The 18,630-nt window shown below is 45.5% G+C and overlaps 2 protein-coding genes across 8 annotated transcripts; one reads left to right on the forward strand and one right to left on the reverse strand.

Annotated features, from left to right (window-relative positions):
• Window positions 1-743: 743 nt before the first annotated feature.
• tnrc6ba (trinucleotide repeat containing adaptor 6Ba) lies at window positions 744-13,994 on the reverse strand. Of its 4 annotated transcripts, none has more exons than XM_028407556.1 (22): window positions 13,864-13,994; window positions 11,934-12,023; window positions 11,082-11,103; window positions 10,500-10,931; window positions 7,309-10,293; window positions 7,018-7,179; window positions 6,619-6,821; window positions 6,427-6,498; window positions 6,145-6,348; window positions 5,829-5,948; window positions 5,531-5,656; window positions 4,949-5,128; window positions 4,488-4,604; window positions 4,206-4,401; window positions 3,939-4,094; window positions 3,612-3,758; window positions 3,361-3,504; window positions 3,183-3,272; window positions 2,844-3,047; window positions 2,537-2,604; window positions 2,183-2,322; window positions 744-2,041 (listed from the first exon to the last, which is right to left on the reverse strand). In XM_028407556.1, exons 2-22 carry the CDS (start codon window positions 11,988-11,990, stop codon window positions 1,468-1,470), a joined length of 6,399 nt encoding a protein of 2,132 aa, XP_028263357.1. In that variant the 5' UTR covers window positions 11,991-12,023; window positions 13,864-13,994; the 3' UTR covers window positions 744-1,467. The 4 variants fall into 4 exon arrangements, with proteins under 4 accessions (XP_028263357.1, XP_028263355.1, XP_028263356.1 ...); XM_028407554.1 differs by having other exon boundaries at window positions 2,832-3,047; XM_028407555.1 differs by having other exon boundaries at window positions 2,832-3,047; window positions 11,934-12,020; window positions 13,864-13,950.
• LOC114437119 (probable endonuclease 4) lies at window positions 13,234-16,273 on the forward strand. 4 transcript variants are annotated; one of them, XM_028407558.1, is made up of 8 exons: window positions 13,234-13,619; window positions 14,352-14,510; window positions 14,586-14,795; window positions 14,871-15,053; window positions 15,458-15,589; window positions 15,666-15,770; window positions 15,855-15,984; window positions 16,085-16,273. In XM_028407558.1, exons 2-8 carry the CDS (start codon window positions 14,357-14,359, stop codon window positions 16,143-16,145), a joined length of 975 nt encoding a protein of 324 aa, XP_028263359.1. In that variant the 5' UTR covers window positions 13,234-13,619; window positions 14,352-14,356; the 3' UTR covers window positions 16,146-16,273. The 4 variants fall into 4 exon arrangements, with proteins under 4 accessions (XP_028263359.1, XP_028263362.1, XP_028263360.1 ...); XM_028407561.1 differs by having other exon boundaries at window positions 14,356-14,510; XM_028407559.1 differs by lacking the exon at window positions 13,234-13,619 and adding an exon at window positions 13,873-13,996.
• Window positions 16,274-18,630: the final 2,357 nt, after the last annotated feature.

Below are 18,630 nucleotides of genomic sequence, written 5' to 3' on the forward strand. Positions count from 1 at the left end.
AAACGTGTGTACACATTCACACATCCCTTCACTCTCTCTCAAAATGCAGGCTGTCAGATCTATTCACTTCCCTGACTGGAGCAGATAAGTGTTCAAAAGCAAGCATACATACACACACACACACACACACAAACACACAATCATGAATCTCTCATGGACAAGAAAGAAAAAAAAAAACATTCAACATTGTAGCAATTACACAGACACTCCTGATATCACTGTCATCATCTTCATCACATCCTCCTCCGTTCTGTCGTAACTGTCGACACTCCTTTCATGCACACACAGGCAGGCAGGAGGGCACCTTGTACAGCGAGTAAATAAGTGATCATAGTCATTATTACGTCATGACAATATATAATAACCAACTTGATTTCTCGAGTAAGAAAAAATACAATAGCGAGGTCAGTGTTTGAAGAGCGAGAAAAACAAAAACAGGACATCTCTGGATTTCCACACAGTTTCACACATTTTTTTTTCCTTTTGAAACAGAAAAAAAAAAGAAAAACAACCAACGTACATCGACAGATACAATTTTGCTTGTCAAATATAAGAGCAGTGTGTAACTGATGAGAGGCTGTGATGCTGCTGAGATGGTGCGTGGACGGCCGCTGGGTGTTAGCCAAGGCCACTGCTGTTGTTGTAACGTTTCAATAGTCCTGTAAGGGTCTGTGTAGTTTCTGTATTGTAGCTCTCTTTCAAAATGGAGGGATTTGTGGAGGATGTGTCAACAACAAACCCAGAGGCATATAGTGCAAGTTTGGCTAATGTTGTTTTTGTTGAACTTTTTTTTTTTTTTTTTTCACCCTGGGTCCCATAGTGATGGCATGTTTCCACCAAGGTAGACGTGTCAGTACCTACTAGAACGACTCCTTTTCTGCTGATCATCCGTTTGACTCAGTAGTGTGCTGCTGTCCCAGATTTTCTACAAACTCCTGATCCTTCCCTCCAGATCCTTCTCATGTTCAAGCTTTCCAAAAAACAGGGAACTCAGAAGTACGCCAGCCAAGTCTACAAGGGCTCAGTCTGCAAGTCTGGATTTTGATACCATTAAATAGTAATACAAAAGAAACAAAAAAAGTGGCACGCTAAAAACAGCAATAGCTAAACTTGTTGCCATGTACGACTCTGGCTGAGCCTGTCTACAGTGCATGCCTGAGTGATTGGATCTCTGAATGCAGATGAGTTTGGAGTAAAAAGACAATGAGCTATCCAGTCAAGTCCTATAGAGTTTAATGGATTTCACCTTTTTCCCCCAGTTCAAGTTTTACTGTTGTCTTCATTTAAAGTTAAGCAGTTTAATGTATGTGTGAAAATAAACGTGTGTCTGTGTGTAGTATGACGGTCGAGTGTCTCTTTGTTAGATGACCAGTGTAGCTTTATTTCACGTCATCTATACCTGTAAATAAATGCAGTGTGACATATGAATTACCACATTGATGTAAAATACGGGAGTCAGTCGGCCCCTCAGATGGAGTCAGCCCCCCCGCCCAGCAGGTCCCCTGGCAGCAGTGATGCGGGGCTGCCCATCTGGTGACGATCCTCTAGTGCCGGAGAACCCCAGAGACTACTGCTTGGGTATCCCGCCCCGCTCATTCCACCCATTCCCCCCCAGAGACCCTGCCTTCCGGCCTCCACACCTCCAGCACCGCCCACCCCTGTTCCAGTGTTGCTCCACTGGGTGAAAATGCCCAGCCCAGGTCCTTGGGGGGCAGACTGATCTGTAGAGCTGCCTGTGCTGTCCAGACTTTGCCACCCAGAGCTGGAAGACCCGGCTCCTCCATTTCCTGCTCCTCCTGCTGTGGAGGCTCCTTCTACTCCTCCTCCTCCTGCCACGCTGCTGCCTCCTGCTCCACCTCTCTCACAGCTTCCTCCATTACTGTTAGCACCCACTGCAGAGGCTGCCGTGGGTGCGGAGGTTGCGGAGCCAGCTGCAGTTCCTGCGCTTCCTGCTGCTCCTGCCTGGGAATGTGCAATGTAGCGAGCAACATCCTCCTCACTCACAAACTCTGCCAAGATGGTGGTGTTACCCAGAACACACCTAGTGAACAAGATGCATGTCAGTCACTTTTCTATCATTTACAAAATGAGTATTATGCAGCAGCTGTTTCCAAACGGTATAGTTACCATTAAGTCACATGAGCTACATTATGAAGAGAAAATCAATACAACAAATTCTTACATGTGGAGTGCACTCTGGGCCTTTGCTGCCTCTTGTTTGGAGCTGTAGCGAATCAGAGCAGTGCCCTGGGTGAGGCCGAGGTGAAAGGTCAGCAAGGGACCATGTTGCATGCAGATGGTTCTTAGAGTGGAGCCATCGATCTGTAGGAACACAAAAGATGAACAATGAAAGTAGCAAATAACAGACTGAAACCTACATGGAATCCCTTTTCTATGCATGACGTAAGATAACAGCTTTTACAGCTTTAAATTTTTGAGTAAAACTAGCACAATAGCTCAATATTATTAAAAAAACAATGATATTCTGCTTTTCTTTAGTGGCTCCAGTGCTGGTGAAATGTGTGTCTCTGTGTACCTGTGGTGTGAGGTTGCTGAGCACCAGCCAGCAGCTTTCCCGAGAGCTGCCATCACTCCAGGTCGAGCCTGTGCAAAAAAAAAAAAAAAAAAAACACAGTCTGGGTCAGAGTTTTCCACATTTCCTTGTGAACACAATCCCACTCTTGTTTTTTCCTTCAGCTTTTAAAACATAATAAATTATGAATAACTGACAGTTGAATGATGAATGACGACAGTTGTTTTATCTCCTGTGTTCACCAAAGTCAGGTAAATATTTTAACTAATGACTTCCTGAAAGAGGAAAAAAAATTTACTTGGAGCATTACCAGTGGTGCTTGAGCCACTACTCCAGCCCCGACCGGCCAAGCGGGGGGCTCCTCCTGACCAAGGGGAAGGAGATGGCTGCTTTTGAGTGGGCAGGCCTGGAGGTGGGCGAGATAACTGGGTCTGGCTGTTGCCACGGCTTGCTTTCCAAGACTTGTGTCCTATGGGCTCTGGGGGCCAGCTGGTCTTGTATTCTGTGTACTTTGCTGTAGGGAGAAAGACAGAAACTATATCAGGGTGTTTCACATGTAGGAGTTTGTGTTGAGTTTATAATACAGCCTTATTTGACAGATATGAGCCACCAAACAAGTTAAACATAAACATCAAGACCAGAAAGATACCTGAGTTGTGTGCGTTGAGGGGACTGTCTGAGGCACTGTAGGGCCAGGCACCAGGTGAAGGCAGCAAGGTGTTCAGGGGAGGGGTGGAATCTGTAAACAAACACAGCAAGCCCCAATTTAAAGAAAATCACAATAAACCGATTTGTTATTTTTTTGTTTACTACACAAATACACTTACCAGTATTGTCTTGTAACAACTGGTGCTCTGTATCATTGAGACTGGGGGACACAGCATTTCCCATCATGCTCCCTGGGGTCATGTAGGGGTCAGACTCAGGGTCAATGCGGTCAATTCCTTTCCATGGCACGCCAGGCTGAAATTCTAAAGTTGAAACATAGAGGAATTAATTCTTCTCCTTTTATCTTATTTCCACTCTTCCTTGATTGCCAAGCCTAGGTTATTACATCAAGTAGAAAACTGTCACTAACCAGGTGGCCAGCTCGGTGTGTTGGTAGGCTTGGCGCCCATCTTGTTGCCAGGGGTGCGATGCCAGCTGTCACCCAACCCGTCCCCAACCATCATGTCGTACTGGGAGTAGGGTGAGCCCCCCTGCATCTTCATAGGGGTGACAGGACCTAGGAGATATCCAGAGTGATGATGATGTATGTGACACCACTGAATACCAGATGGAATCACTTAATACCTAATACGACTTCACAGTTAATTGCATTAACACCATGTACCTCAACACCCTTACATTCTATGTCTTATCAAACTGTTATATAAATAATGGAAGAAAAAAAAACACATCTTACCGTTTTTGTGGAACGCATTCTCGGGTGAGGATGTGTCCGGAGAACAGTGTCCCTCCATCATCCATTTGAAGCGGGACTGTTGACCACCTATGTCCTTCATGGCTCCAGGCCCCCCCACCACAGAGCCACCCAAGTCCAGACCTGGGAGGTTCAACCCTGCACGGAGAAGAGAGAGAACCCAGAAAAGCATGAGGCGCATGAACATTTTGGATCTATATGTCAGGCGCATGCCACAGTTGGATAAAATCCACGGAAAGTCTTACTCACCAGAGTATGGTCCAAGAGTTTTCTGGTGCAAGTCAGCCACTGATCCTGCAAGGCCTGGGTGGGGTAGGGAATCAGCCCCGGGCAGTTTGGGACCACCTCCACCATGGTGGGAGGGGGAAAGTTTGGAGCTGCCACCTAAACCTCCAACCTGCTGCTGCTGCCTTTGCTGCTGGAGCACTGCCATAATCCTGGCCAGCTGAGGGAACATGGCAAAAAGTCATGAGGTGAGAAAAGGAAGTAGATGAGTAACACAGATGTGAGTGTTGTGCTGCTTGTGTGTACCTGCTGTGGGTCTGCCTGCTGCCGCACATTTGGTGCGAACTTCCTCTGGTTTTGCAGCAGTTGCTGCTGCTGTTGTTGCTGCGGTTGATTCTGCTGCTGGAGGAGGAGCTGACAAGCCTGAACAAACACGGGCAGGACAAAACAGAAACGGATACAAAAACGAGTGAGCCAATGCACCATATTTTTCAAGGCTTGCACTGACAAACCCAAAGTATAATCCTTTGGGATGTAATCATCATTTACTAAACTTTTTTTCAGTGAGCTAGATACGTGAAAAAAATGTTTCAAGGTTACAACCCTGTATCAACCCTGCCACTGTGAACATGTTTCAAAGTACACAAAGTACACACATTTTTCATAATTTCAAAACTCATTGTAAACTTTTCCAATGATTCACTCCTGTGCAGATCTGTGATTAAACCCTGCAGTGGTTTTCAGAGATATAAAGTGCTGCTTCTCACCAGCTGAAACTGGATGTGAGGTGGATAGATGCTGCTGAGCATGGCAAGATGCTGGGGGGACAGCTGCGGCGGGAAAACACCTCCCCCGACTCCTGCCACTCCTCCCACGCCACCGACACCCCCAACACTCCCAACACTCCCGCTGGGAGGGGGCATCTGCTTCAGCACGGAGCCTGGCACCTGGAGACAAGACAAAACGGCAGGCAGGCACACCTGTTACCACAGAAACGCTTCAGTGCTGTAACCACTAGCAACTACATCAGCTCTAGCTTCTTACCTATTAATACCCACTCTCTTACATGTTCTCATTAGCTTGTTAACAAGTGACTTAACCCATATTATAAACATAAAATGTAAAGAATTTCTGAAAAAAAACATATACTCCTCCTTGTATGCTTTAGAAGTATTTCTTATCTAAATACAGTAAGGGGCTTTGATTAAGTTGCACATTCCTGCGTTGAAATAGTTCAGCTTTGTATTGGCCCAGCAACCAATTTAGCAATCCACATATTTCTTCAGTTAATGGTGAATTATGCTGGCAATGAGTATAGCAATGAGAAGGGAAAGCAAAAGCTTCAGTACCTGAGGTGACAGGAACTGATGAGGCACTTGCGCTCGTATCCCTGGGGACTGGTTTATCTGTGGGATACTTGGATGATGTCTTGACTGGGCCATCCCTCCACTACTGCCAAAGATACTGTGGCCACCCTGTGATCCAAGAGGAAAACGAAATACTATAAGACGTCCCAACAGTGAAAACACACAGGGCTGGATGAAGAAAGGTTTGGTGTATACTTATGATTATATTGTGAGTACAAAAAGTTAAAAGAAACAAAAGGGAAAACTGGTAGGACAGAAACAACAGGAGTGATCATCTTACTTGTCTAAAAGGGACAGAGTGGTTGAAGAGGGAATGGGGCTTGTAGACAGTGGGTGGTGAGTACAGAGAGCAAGGACCCTCATCCCCAAGGCACCCATCTTGATTGATCAAAGGCAAGGTCTGTCACATTGACAGCCAGTGGAAGACCAATGAGAGTGGTGGTGAAGGGTGCAGGGAAAGATTGAGGAAAGGAGAAATGGACCAGACGGAAGAAAGGGTAGAATCACAAGAGGAAATAAATAGTGATAAAGGACAAAAGGTTATCTAGACATGAGAAAGACAATTACAAACAAATGAAATGGCAGCAAGGCATTACCTTGTCATAGTAAGAACCAGCATCTCCAGGTGCTGCCTCTTTAGAACCAGGAGGACGATAAGGCATTGCTCCACCTCCTCTTCCTCCCTTCCTCATATCGACAGTGAAATCATTCATTCCCATGCCTCTTTTATCCACCTCCATCTTTTTCTCCTGGAGAGATCCTGGCATCAGGTCAATATTCGAACCACTGGGATCATCATTCTGGCCAGAAGAAAAACCCATCATCATTAGCAGCACTATTATCAATCGTTAGGACAATGTGACATGATCTGTCCATACCAGCAGGCCCATGTTAGAGAACTGTCTGTTGATGGGGCTCATCCAAGAGTCTCCACTAGGCTTCACTGGACCCTGAAGGAAAATACAAAGTGAGCTTCAGTAATGATTTTGGAGTTTTTGCTAAGAAAGCATTGGTCTTCCTCAGTTTTCTGTGAACAATTCTTTGATTAATGTTTCCTACCAATTACCCACCTTGCTGCTAGGCTTCTTCCCAGCATGATTCTGCCCCACTCCCCAGCCCCCATTGCTTCCCTGTCCCCAAGATGAGCTGCTACCCTGGGAGCCAGCACTGTTCCACATGCCACCTCCTTCCTCCTCATCCTCCCAGCTTGAGTGGCGTGAGGCCGCCACAGAGCCCTCTTTGTCCCCCCAGCCATCTTGCATAGACTTTGAACCTTTAAGAGTGGAAAGAGTCATAGTTAAAGCTGTTTAGCATATATATTAATGACTTATTTTTATGTTTTGGTTTAGTTAAACCATTACGTTATGTATGGATTTCAACTAGATGACTTGTGATCCGATGTAAACTAATATGAGGTATTTTACAACACACAATCTGTGCTTTAATGTGTGTTTAAATCTTTTTCTAACCAGATTTGATGGAGTTTGTAGAAGGGTTCCCCCAGCATGTTGGCTTCCCTCCATCGTCAGGATCTCCCCAGCCGGTTGGGGTATCACTAGGTTTTCCCCAAGCTGATGTGCCATTGTCGACAGTAGGACTAGTTGGAGAAGTGCCTCCCCAACCCGATGGACCTGCAAAAACATGGACATGGATACGATCAGACACCTGACTGTAATTACTCACATATATTGTATTTGTTCAACCACAGCTAAGCCTGGTGAAGATTAAAATTGACAGCCAAATTAATTTTTAGGTCTTACCCATTGCTGAAGCTTTCCCAGGTCCATGGCCAGTGTTAAAGTCTCTGTTGCCTCCAAGCCCTGCTGCTTGCCTACTAGGCTGCTGCTGCACTGGAGGTCCTTGCTGCAGCTGGGCCTGACCCTGGCTATGGGACTGCTGACCCTGGCCATGGGACTGCTGACCCTGGCTGTGGGACTGCTGACCCGGGCCGTGGGACTGCTGACCCGGGCCGTGGGACTGCTGACCCGGGCCGTGGGACTGCTGACCCTGGCTGTGCGACTGCTGGCCAGCAGGACCACTGTTCTTATCCCACAGGTTGACTGGCTTGTAGTTGTAATGGGTCGGGTCTCCCCATGCTGATGTTCCATCGTCTATTTCATTCTTTCTGCTAATAGACTGTGGTGAGGGTTCCTCCCAGCCACTTGGTTCAGATCCACTTCCACCTCCAGAGACACCAGGGATAGGCCCTGAGGTCCAGCCTGAGCTTTGGTTCTGATTCTGGGCTTGAGAGATTAGTTTTCTCCCCCCACCCCCTTGCATAGCCCCTTGGTCCAACGCTTGCTGCAGCTGTGGATGTTGATTGTGGGGCTGTGATTGTTGCTGTTGTAGTTGTGCCTGTGGGCCTGTGATGGAGCCCGACTGGCTGTTTGGCATCTGGTGCATTTTGTTTCCTCCACTCCAATTTTGATGGGGTTTAGACCCCATTCCGCCAAGAACACCAATCCCCCCTCCTGCGCTCCCTCCACCCCCTGTACCCCCAGCTCCCCAGGTCCTCCTTGGAGCACCTTCATCCCAGTTACCCCAACCGCCCACACTTGAATCCCCACCTGAGTGTCCTCCTCCATTCTTCCTCTCATCCCCCCACCCGCCTCCACCAGTATTTGATTTGGACTCACGCTCTCCCCAGTCTTTACCTGCCCCAACCTTCTGTTCTGATCCCCATCCACTTCCTCCCCCATTTCCGCCCATTTCTTTCCAACCCGTAGTCCCTTTCTCCTCTTGACTTCCTCCCCAGCCTCCACTGACTGGATCACCTTTTTGCGCATGATCACCCCATCCTCCACTATTTCCACTTCTACTACTGCTGCTTCTCCATTCTTCATTGCCCCAACCTTTGGGCTCCTGGCTATCCCCAGCCCCCATCCCTCCTCCACCCCAACCTGTAGCCTTCCCCTGCTGGCTGGGTATTACCCCTGGACCAGGTCCTGTTGAGGTTAATGGCCCAGATTGTGAGATGCCCATATTCCTACCCATGTTAGGACCTGTAGGTGGTGGGGCTCTCCCAGAAGATGCCCCGCTACTGCTACTGTTGCTGCTGCTCTCCCAGCCCTCTCCAGAGGACCCTGTAGAGGGAACCAGAGAAGGACTGCCCCCTTGACCCAAAGAATCAGTGCTTAGGGTCCTTGGTCCACTAGAATACTGACTAGGACCAGTAAGAGAAGATGTGTGTTTTAATGTAGCTGATGAAGATCCATCTTTACTCTGTTCCTCAAAGTCCCAGGCTGTGTTTTGTCGGATTTGTGTTTGGCCCCAGCCTGTGTTAGACAGAACTCGAGGGTCCAGATCAGACCGACTGAGGAGGTTCTGTAAGGCAGCTTCAGGATTAGGTGCCTGCCGGCGACAACGACTGCCATTAGGCACACTCCCACTTCTTGAATTTCCACCACTGGATGAAGATCCTCCCTGTCCGGCTCCCCCACCCCATTCCTCCGTTTCCCCCTCTCCTTTCTGATTGTCCCAGGCTCTGGTTGTGGTGGTAGTTGCTGCGGAAGAGGAGGAAGCAGCAGGAGGGTTGCCCACTGTGCTGCCTCCACTACTACTGCTGTTACTGCTGCAGACTTCACCCATTCCCTCAGCTCCTGGATTAGCTTCACCGATAGTGCTCCCACCCCAATCGCCACTTCTCTGCCCACCTACACCTGATGACCCCCACCCTCCCTGAGATACCCCGGAGGTTTGATTACCATTCCCTGCACCTCCCCAAGCATTAGACCCACTTGTCGAACTTTGATATCCCCAACCCGAGGTTCCATTATCCCCATCTGCTCCGAATCCCCCTGTGCCACTTCCTCCACCCTCCCATCCATCAGTCCTTGAGGCACCCGTTTTGGAGTTAGCTGCAGGGTAAGAAGGCTGGCCTCTCCATGAAGAGGCATGGCTGTGGTCTCCCACACCATGGTCCATTCCACCCCCAATCCCTTCCCCCCCTGCAATTTTTGGTCCCGCTGATTCACTGTCCCACTTTCCACCTCCAATATCTCTGTCTCTGGATTGCATTTGGTGAAGTTGGTGCTGATGGGTGCTTGATTGATTCACAGATAAAGATGGGTGACCCCCCAGCACCCCAACTGGTCCACTTCCCAGCCCCAGGGAAGCAGAGTTGTTGGCAGACCCTCCATGGCTCTGGTGATGGAAAGAAGGCAAACCTCCTTCCCCTGCAGCAGTGGGGCCATCCTGCTGCACCAGAGCAGGCCAGGCCGAAGGGTTGGCATTTGGACTGAAGTTGGCACCTGGAATCCCACTGCTACCATCAATGGGGCCACTGGCATCATGGCTCCCTGGCACAGCGGGGGCTTTGGAAAGAGAGGAGGGCTGTTGTAGCAGAGGCCCAGCTGCAGCTACTGCATTACCTCCTCCAAGATGACCCTGGGAAGCAGCCGTCCCCCACGCCACACTGCTGGACGACTGCATACATTCATTGGGCAAAGAGAACGAGGAAGTGGGTGAGGATTGGTTGCCAGAGGCACTGATGCTATTCACAGGCATTCCGTTGTTGCCATTGCCTCCTCCACTCCCAGTGAAAGAAGCTCCTCCCCCATCATTTCCAGCGATGCTAGGCCACTCCTCTAGGTCGTTGCCATCAACAATCACCTTCTCCCTGCCCTGAGAGGAGGCCTGGCTGCCTGAGCTTGCCCCCCACATGGAATTTGCATAATTAGAAGTAGTAGTAGAAGCAGCAACTGATGATGAGGTGAGAGCCACCGAGGAGGCAGCTGTGCCAGAATCTGAGAAGAAACAAAAAAACATATTCCACAAGAAAGAGACATTAGGACACAACAAGACACAAAAGCTGTAGTTTACATATATCAATGAATGTCTGTTGCAAAAAAGACAAACCCCACACTAACAGGCCATGCCATATTGTGCAGCCCATCAGAGACTAATTCATAGATTCATTTTCAATATGACCTACAGCATTGCTAACACTTACCTGAGACAGCAGCCATGTTTGCATTGGGGCTGTCCCCTCCCCCTCCCAGCAGCATGGAGGACAGTGGTGGCTGACCCCTCTTCAGTAGCACTTTATGGTCCTGCTGGCAGCGGAATCGTGGCGGCACTTCTCTCGGCATGTAGCGTGGTGGCTGCTGAGGCGCCTGTGTTCCGCCTCCGCTACTTGTACTGCCGTTTCCAGGAGCACTCGGGCCGCCAGAGGTGGAGGAAGAACTGGTGGTGGAGGTGGGCTGTCCGTTGGCCACTGCCAGGCGCTTGGCATTGTTGCCGCCCTGTGATGGGGTGGCAGCACTGCCAGGGCCTGAGGTGGCTGGGGATGGGGACGCAGAAGGGGTGGGTCCAGGGCTGGGGGAGGCAGAGCTGCTCTGAGTGGCAGGAGACTGAGCAGAAGCCGGCTTGGTCAAGTCTGGCACTGTGCAGGAATGGCAACAGAGGGAGAGAGATTAAGAATACAGAATAAATACAAACTGTATTGTATCTAAACAGAAGGAAGCCAGCAGCATCCCTATGAAGATGTTTCTACCTCAAGATATACAAATTATTATTTTACTGTGTTGCTTACCTTTGTTTTTTTGCTCTGTAACCTAAACAGACAAAACACAACAGTTACTTATTTGAACAGAGTAAAAACAAGAAAAATCTTGTTTATTTAATAGTTTAACAACATAAAATGAATGTGTAAAACATAATACAATGTGGGCACTTATATGTAGAAAAAAAGCAGGTGTGCTAGGATAATAAATATATCTTGCCCGTTCAAGAGCTTGTATTTGAAAGTGGCCTGGGTCGGATATAAAAAAATCGGAATTGAGCTGTTCAGACTGTCATGACAATATCAGATACAGGTCACATATGGGCAAAAAATCGATTTGGGTCACTTCAGCCTGCAGTCTTAATGTAGCCTTTGTCTCCTACCCAATGGCTCTGTATACTACTGTGGTTAAGGCAAATGCTTCCTATAGACAGCTTTGGTGGACATTTTTTGGATTAGCACAGTTGTTGCCATCACTCTCTAGTTACATCAAAGAAAGATTGCAACAGTCTGCTGGATCCACCATCTTTTCAGATGTTAAACCACACTACTCAGCCAACACACAGAAAAATACAAATACTGTACCACAGTACCTCAACCCTCTCCGTTGACGTCACAATAAAATTCTAAACTATAGGAAATAGCTGTAAACCACAACCTGCAAGTCACTGAGGAAGCAGATGCAAATCAAAACAAATAGCAACCCTTGAGAACTGAGCTGTCTTTTTTTGTCTCAAAGTTTACATTTGATTCATTCCAGTTTGTATGTGTATTGATTGGCACAATGGCTTTTAAGCGGTCAATTTGGCATACAGACAAAAATGATTTCATTTTGAACATACTGGTACATCTCTGGAGACATGAAAATACAAACATGCTTACCTTCTGTGAGGCTTCCCTTTTCCTTTTGTCTTCTTTTTTCCTTTTCTTGTCTTCCATGAACTACTGCTCCTGTCCTGACACTCTTCTCTTCTGATGGAGAAGGTTAAAAAAAAACATTCAAACTGCTGTCACAGGTCACCATTCTAAATTAAGTAGGTACTGCTGAATAATCTGTGGAAATTCTCAAATGACAGACTAATATTTAAGGGTCACTGCAGCAAAAATCATTGACATCACAGTCACTTCACGATCAACCATCCAACGTTCGACCTAAAACATATTGCTGAACATTTGGGTAGCAATCAGTGAATTTACACAATCTCATAAGCATGTAGAACATGTCAAGATTTATAAGATTATCGACATCAAATTTAACTAGAAAAGGGCATTTGAAGAAAATGCAAGTTTGATTGCTGCAGCTGAAGAATTGCTTTGAATGCTGATGTGAAGGATTGCTCTGAATTGCTGGAGAATCAGAGCAATTCAGAGCTTTGGTATGCCTCATGTGTCAGCCTGTCACAAAAGAAGAGACCTCAAAAACAACTCTCTTTGAGAGCCGGGCGTGCGGAAACGATTCGGAATTAGAAAATTCTGAATACAAGTTTGACGGAGCAGCATCTAATGAGCATTTTAAGACTAAAATGGAGTCTGTAGCATGAAATTTGTAGGAGGAGATACATTTGGCAGATGACCCTCATTGAAGGGCTCTCTCATTGACTCCCATGTTAAAAATGACACAGAAATTGCTTAATATTTGAAAAATTATATATTTTTTTTTTTAAAAAAACTTGAAGTTGACCCGGAATGTCCTCTCTGCTTGCAGCGATCAAACTAACTAACACCTCAGGTGTTTCACAGACTGAGTGTGATTCAAATTACAACAAATATTATATCAAAAGGATTCTCAAAAAAAGGAGATTACACTAATATATACTACACGCTTTAAACAAAAACAGGAAGGCACTGGTCATTCTCTGCTGAGAAAATGTTGTCATTCCAGTGTAGTATAGCCAGGACAGCGCCAGCTAATGCGCAAATGACACTTGTGATCAGAACACGACAACGAAAATATCAAACGATGTCTGAGCTCACATAACTAAGCTCGGTCTGCGTCTGTCTTTAGTTGGTTTCGTTTTTGCTTAACGCCGGTAACACTTCCAACAGGGAGGGCTCCTGGATTTACGGAAAGAAAAGCTGACATCTCGCGTAGAGTATTTCTGACAGCAGGCCTTATTAAGATGTTATTTCGATCTGTCAGACCTGCAGTCAGCCCTGTCCCTTAAAAAAAAAAAAAAAAACCCAATGAAGGGAGCTTAGCTCCACCAGCTTATGTTGCCATACCCGTGGTGCTGTCAACGTTATTCTAAGCGCTTCGGCATTCGGACAATTAACGCCCCAGTATAAGATCTGAGTTTAAGGCTAATATGCTAGTGCGCTTTCGAAAATTCAAGACATGAGATTAAAGTAAAACCATGTATTAAAAAGAAATGATCAACCACCTTCGTCCAAGTTTTGCACCACCTGCTAATAAAATGTTTCGTCGATGCTAACATCAGGAGTGGCTTCAGACCACTTTACGTAAAATACGTGGACACCGACCACCGCGCTCATTAACTAGTAAATATCAACAAGATCAACCAATTTGTCAACCAGTTTGACATCTACTCTACTTCTGTATCCACAAAGGTATTTAATAGCAAATACATAGAGGCCAAAATACTTAGCTCCGCTTCTGCACAATCACAATTACAGCTCAAACGGCACTAATGCTACCGACCGTTAGCCAGATAAGCTAAGTTAGCGTTACGGCTACATGGCGAGTAAGCGTTGAAAAAAATATAGTTTTCATTTATTAACACTTGCAGTGTTTTAGCACGCATGCAAATGCCACACTATATCACTCAAATAAGAAAAAAATACAGCTACTTACCCCAGGAATCACATATGAAGATAAGCTAGCGTGCTAGCTAGCTTAGCTAAAGTGCTTCAGTGCGTTTTTTTTTTTAGCTTTTTGAGGCATTCGTCGAGGCTACAAGAACAGCGACGCCTGAGCGGATAGTCAAGTAAGTAGCAGATGATGAAAACACACGCGTAATAAGCTATTGGTTTGCAAATAAGTACTAATGTTATAATAGTGTAAACCCTAATGTGCAGAAGAATTTAAAATTCAAAGCGCTGTGGAGTCAGTCGGTTGACGGGCGGCCATTTTGCTGCTCAGCATGAAGCGTCTCCAATGGCCAGCCTGTAGCAGCTGCGTGGAAGCCCTCTGACTGGCTGGCTCCTGTCAGGAGGGATGCATACACGACGCTGTTTAACCTTCATAAACTTCTGACAGGCCAACTTAACACCACTGTGCACGATCATCAGGCTGCATTCAACCTCACTGCATAGATTTACTAATCCACAGCTTTCTCTTAGGTAGTATGGGGCCGAAGAAAAGAGGGGGTGCAAGGAAAAGGAAAAACGAAGATGCTTTAAGTAGAGACAAGGAAGAGGAAGACCCAGAGGAGAGGGGAGGCAGGAGGAGGAGGAAGAACTGTGGAAATAAATACATTGGAGCTCATGTTGGCATTCAAGGTTGGGATCTTATGTCATTTTGTTAAGACGCTTCAAACACACTCACAGCTCATGTGGTGTCTCTTATCCCCCCAGGTGGGATATGGAAAGCCGTGGAGTCCTGTGTAGAGATGGGGGGCAGCAGTTTTGCCTTGTTTCTGGGCTCCCAGCGCTCATGGAAGAGGCCTGCATTGGACCCCACAGCTGCAGCAAAGTTTCAGGAGCAAGTTTCCCTGCATGGTTTTGACCCAGCTCACATCCTGCCTCATGGATCCTACCTGATGAACTGTGGCTCTCCTAAAGAGGGTTTGTTGACAGAAATTCTGTCCTTTCCCCTCATTTGTCTGTTGTTCATCCTTTTGTAATGTTGCTTGCTACTAGATGTGTTTGAGAAGAGCCAGGCCCTGCTGGTGGATGAACTCAGCCGCTGCAGCCTCCTGGGCCTGAACCTTTATAATTTCCACCCTGGCTCTTCCCTGGGCATCATCACCACTGAGCAGTGTGTGGACAAGATAGCAGCTTCCATTAACCACGCTCACCAGCAAACACCTGCTGTGGTTACAGGTAAAGGGGATTAAGGAGATAACAGAAAATGCCACATGAACCGGGCTTATCGTACACAGAAATGGACATCTGAGAGGATGTCGCCATCATTTAAAGCTATTTGAACTCAGACTGACATTTGTGTTGGTACAAAGCTTGCAATTTGCAGAACAGACTGCAGCCTTGACAGTAGTCTTGCATCACTTGTGATTCATAGCAGTGACCACAGTTTTCTCTCTGGTGTGACAAGAAGCCACTGCAGTGAAATGGAAAAACACAGAAGCAAGAACTGTGTAATAAACACCATCAGACAGTTTAAGCTTGTGACACATATATAATACATTTGTGGCCGAGGATGAGTTATACAGCTCTTATTACATTCTCCACTGAATTGATTTTTCCCCCTTTTTCTTCTCTTTGATCAGTTTTGGAGAACATGAGTGGCCAGGGCAGCACAGTGGGTGGCAAGTTCAATGAGCTGAGAAGCATCATAGACAAAGTTAGAGACCAGACCAGAGTAGGAGTGTGTCTGGATACCTGTCATGCTTTTGCAGCAGGTAAGCAAAACATACCTCAAATCTGCCGAGTGTGATGCCTTTCGATATAAAACATGTTATTCCTTGTGTTGTGGAGGGTATGATCTGGCCGCTGAAGGAGGAGTGACGGCCATGCTGGATGAGTTTGATAAGGAAGTGGGGCTCCACTATCTCAAAGCCATCCATCTCAATGACTCCAAAGGTACACAGCCAGGACTCAGACACATAATAAATATCACACAATGCACAAAATAGTGTGTTCATCTCAGTTCTGTGAAATCTGCAGGAAAACTTGGCTGTAACCTTGATCGGCATGAAGACATTGGTAAAGGTCATATTGGAATCTCTGCGTTCAGAGACATCGTCAATGAGCCCAGACTGGAGAACATCCCGCTGATCCTGGAGACGCCTGGAAGGTGAGATTATTTCAGTAAATGCTCAGCTGTATGGCATTATATTCAATAGGCTCATTTATTTTTATTGTTGTTTTTTTTTTTTTTAATTATTTCTCCACAGGCCTGGATTTGAATATGCTGAGCAGATTGAACTCCTTTATTCCTTATGTGAGAAAAAGTAATAACAGTTAATATGCCTGTTAGGTGCATGTGTGTTATTCCGTCTTGTTTGGTTTTGCAGAACAGTTTCAAAAGAAAGAAAAAAAAGTGTTTGAACACCAGTTGAATAAAATAAATGTTTTTGTTGCAAGTTTTCTTTTCTTCATTTGCTTTCTTATCTTTAACCACTAGAGGGCAGCAGGAACGCACAAATATAACAAAACTCATACATAAACATTTGCACTAAATATATCATCTTTTCCCAAACTGTTATTATACCTCACATATAAAATAAATACAGTTTTTTAATTGGTGATTTAGATAAATTAAAATTAAATAGTAATAATTAAACAGAAGTTCTTTTAAGTAGTGTCTGATGGGCATAATATAAACATAATTATCCTATTGACAAATATACATCTGTAATGATACTTTCTAAATGAGAGGTAAGCTGTCACACATTTATGGGACTTATAAGGACCCCCTAGACACACACTCATTTAATACCACTACTACTACAATCCTCCTCAGGGAAGTTATTTATCCAAACCACCCCAGCTGTCAAATACCAACACTCTGGTGCAGCTGTTGACCCCTGGGAAGACATTAATTGATTGTTACACTCACTCTAACACCCTGTGGTGCACATAAACATGCTCTGCTTACAGAAAAATATTCCCTGACACTGGAGGCTAGAAAACAAGCTTACACCTTCTACCTGTGAGTACAGCTGCAGGGAAAAAAACGGAGAGAGCGTAGGCTATGATCCTGTGATGTGTGTTGGCTCTGTGACTCATGTCACCCAAAATAGAGCAAAGACAACTAGATACATGTTTGATCATGATCGTGTTTCAAGAAGCTTGAACGTCTTAATGTTGCCCTAAAACTTTCCTCACTGCTCCCATAGACATAATACAGCACACGGGATGCAGGACTGAATGCACAGTTTGTGCACAGGTGTTAGTAAAGTGATGTGTCACTTCATAAAGAAGAGCCCCATGTGATGTCATAAGGGGATAAGATCCACACATGTAAAGCTAAGCTGTTTTTGTGGAAACAGCTTAGAATAGTTGGACAAACTTATATCGTTGAGACTTAACAGTTTCACTCTAAAGGGATTATCTTAAAAATAACATAATACATCTTTATTATTTTCCTTTAACTTATAGTTGTTCATATGATGTGAGTACCAAGACTTTGACCTTGCACTCCTTATTCTTGTTTACATGCAACATTAGTAATCCTGCAGTTCAAACATAATCTGCTGTTGCACTCCAGATAACACTGTCAAACATAAAGCAAGTGCAGGTCCAGCAGACAGGCCGTCTTTCAGCACGGTGTTAACAGGGACAGGAAGTGGAGGTGCCTGGCTCAAGAATGTCTCCGCTCTCAGGTCCCACCCACAGGAAATGCCTGTCCAGCCTGCTGGAGTCTGCCTCACTGATGAAAAGACATTAGGAGAGCTCTGGTTGTGATGGAGGAACAGATGGAGGGATGGATGGATGGATGGAGTTAGAATGATGAGGCAGCTGGTTCTGCTCCATGTATGTTCTGCTGTGGAGATAAGCCTGATGGTTTTCAGAGGCGTTCTGGTGATCTGTTTGGGTCAGGGGTTACTAACCAGAGGGAACTGAAGACTAAACAGAGAACATTCCTAAATGAATCATTTGCTGGAGGAGGCATGTAGAGGGAAACACTGATGGGACTATAAAATACCTCTCTTAAGTAATTAGGTTAAGATGTGTGGTATTATATGTTCTGTTGTTTTATGAGCACTCGTCCAGACGTTTCTTCTTCTTCTTCTTCTCTCTCTGTCAGTACATTGTGTTGCAAATATTTTCCACTGCAGCCTGCAGCCCCTTAACTAATTATATGACTTTATAAAGACTACCAGATACAGTATTTTGCTGTCTCTCAGTGTCTTAAAATGCACATGTAAGTATCTCTGAAGAGCCAAGCGAAGGTTTTTCTCCAGTTTTCCATCAGACTGATGCTGCAGTAGGAATCAGTCTGGCAACATGAAGGTGGGATAACGTCTCCACCGGTCTTAGTGAGAGCATTGTTGTTTACTTTCATCAGTCATAATCCTACAGCAGAGGGGTTTATAGTGGTCTTTTGAAAACAACACCACAGTATCATCACCATACATGATATTATAATGCACCAAAAACACAGAGCTTGACTTTGTTTAAAGGTAACAACATTTGTTTAAAACAGAGTATCATCCAGTATCAGTAGATTCAATCAGTGTTCAGTCAGCCTACACATACTGCTGCTCATTTTTACCAAGAACAGATTATTAATCTTAATCTATGGATCTTTTCCTGGATAAATCAGGGTTAAATAGATAAAAATACAATTTGTGATACCAGCTCTTAGGGTGGGGGTAACTAGATTTTTGTAGCACTCTGTTGAACATGTTTTGAGTTTTAGTGTTGTTAAATGACTCGTGCAATCATCGTATAATCTTTCCGGTGTTCCTGGTGACATAACACCTTGACTACGCTT

Source organism: Parambassis ranga, chromosome 6 (genome assembly GCF_900634625.1).
Source record: "Parambassis ranga chromosome 6, fParRan2.1, whole genome shotgun sequence".
Lineage (NCBI taxonomy): Eukaryota > Metazoa > Chordata > Actinopteri > Ambassidae > Parambassis > Parambassis ranga.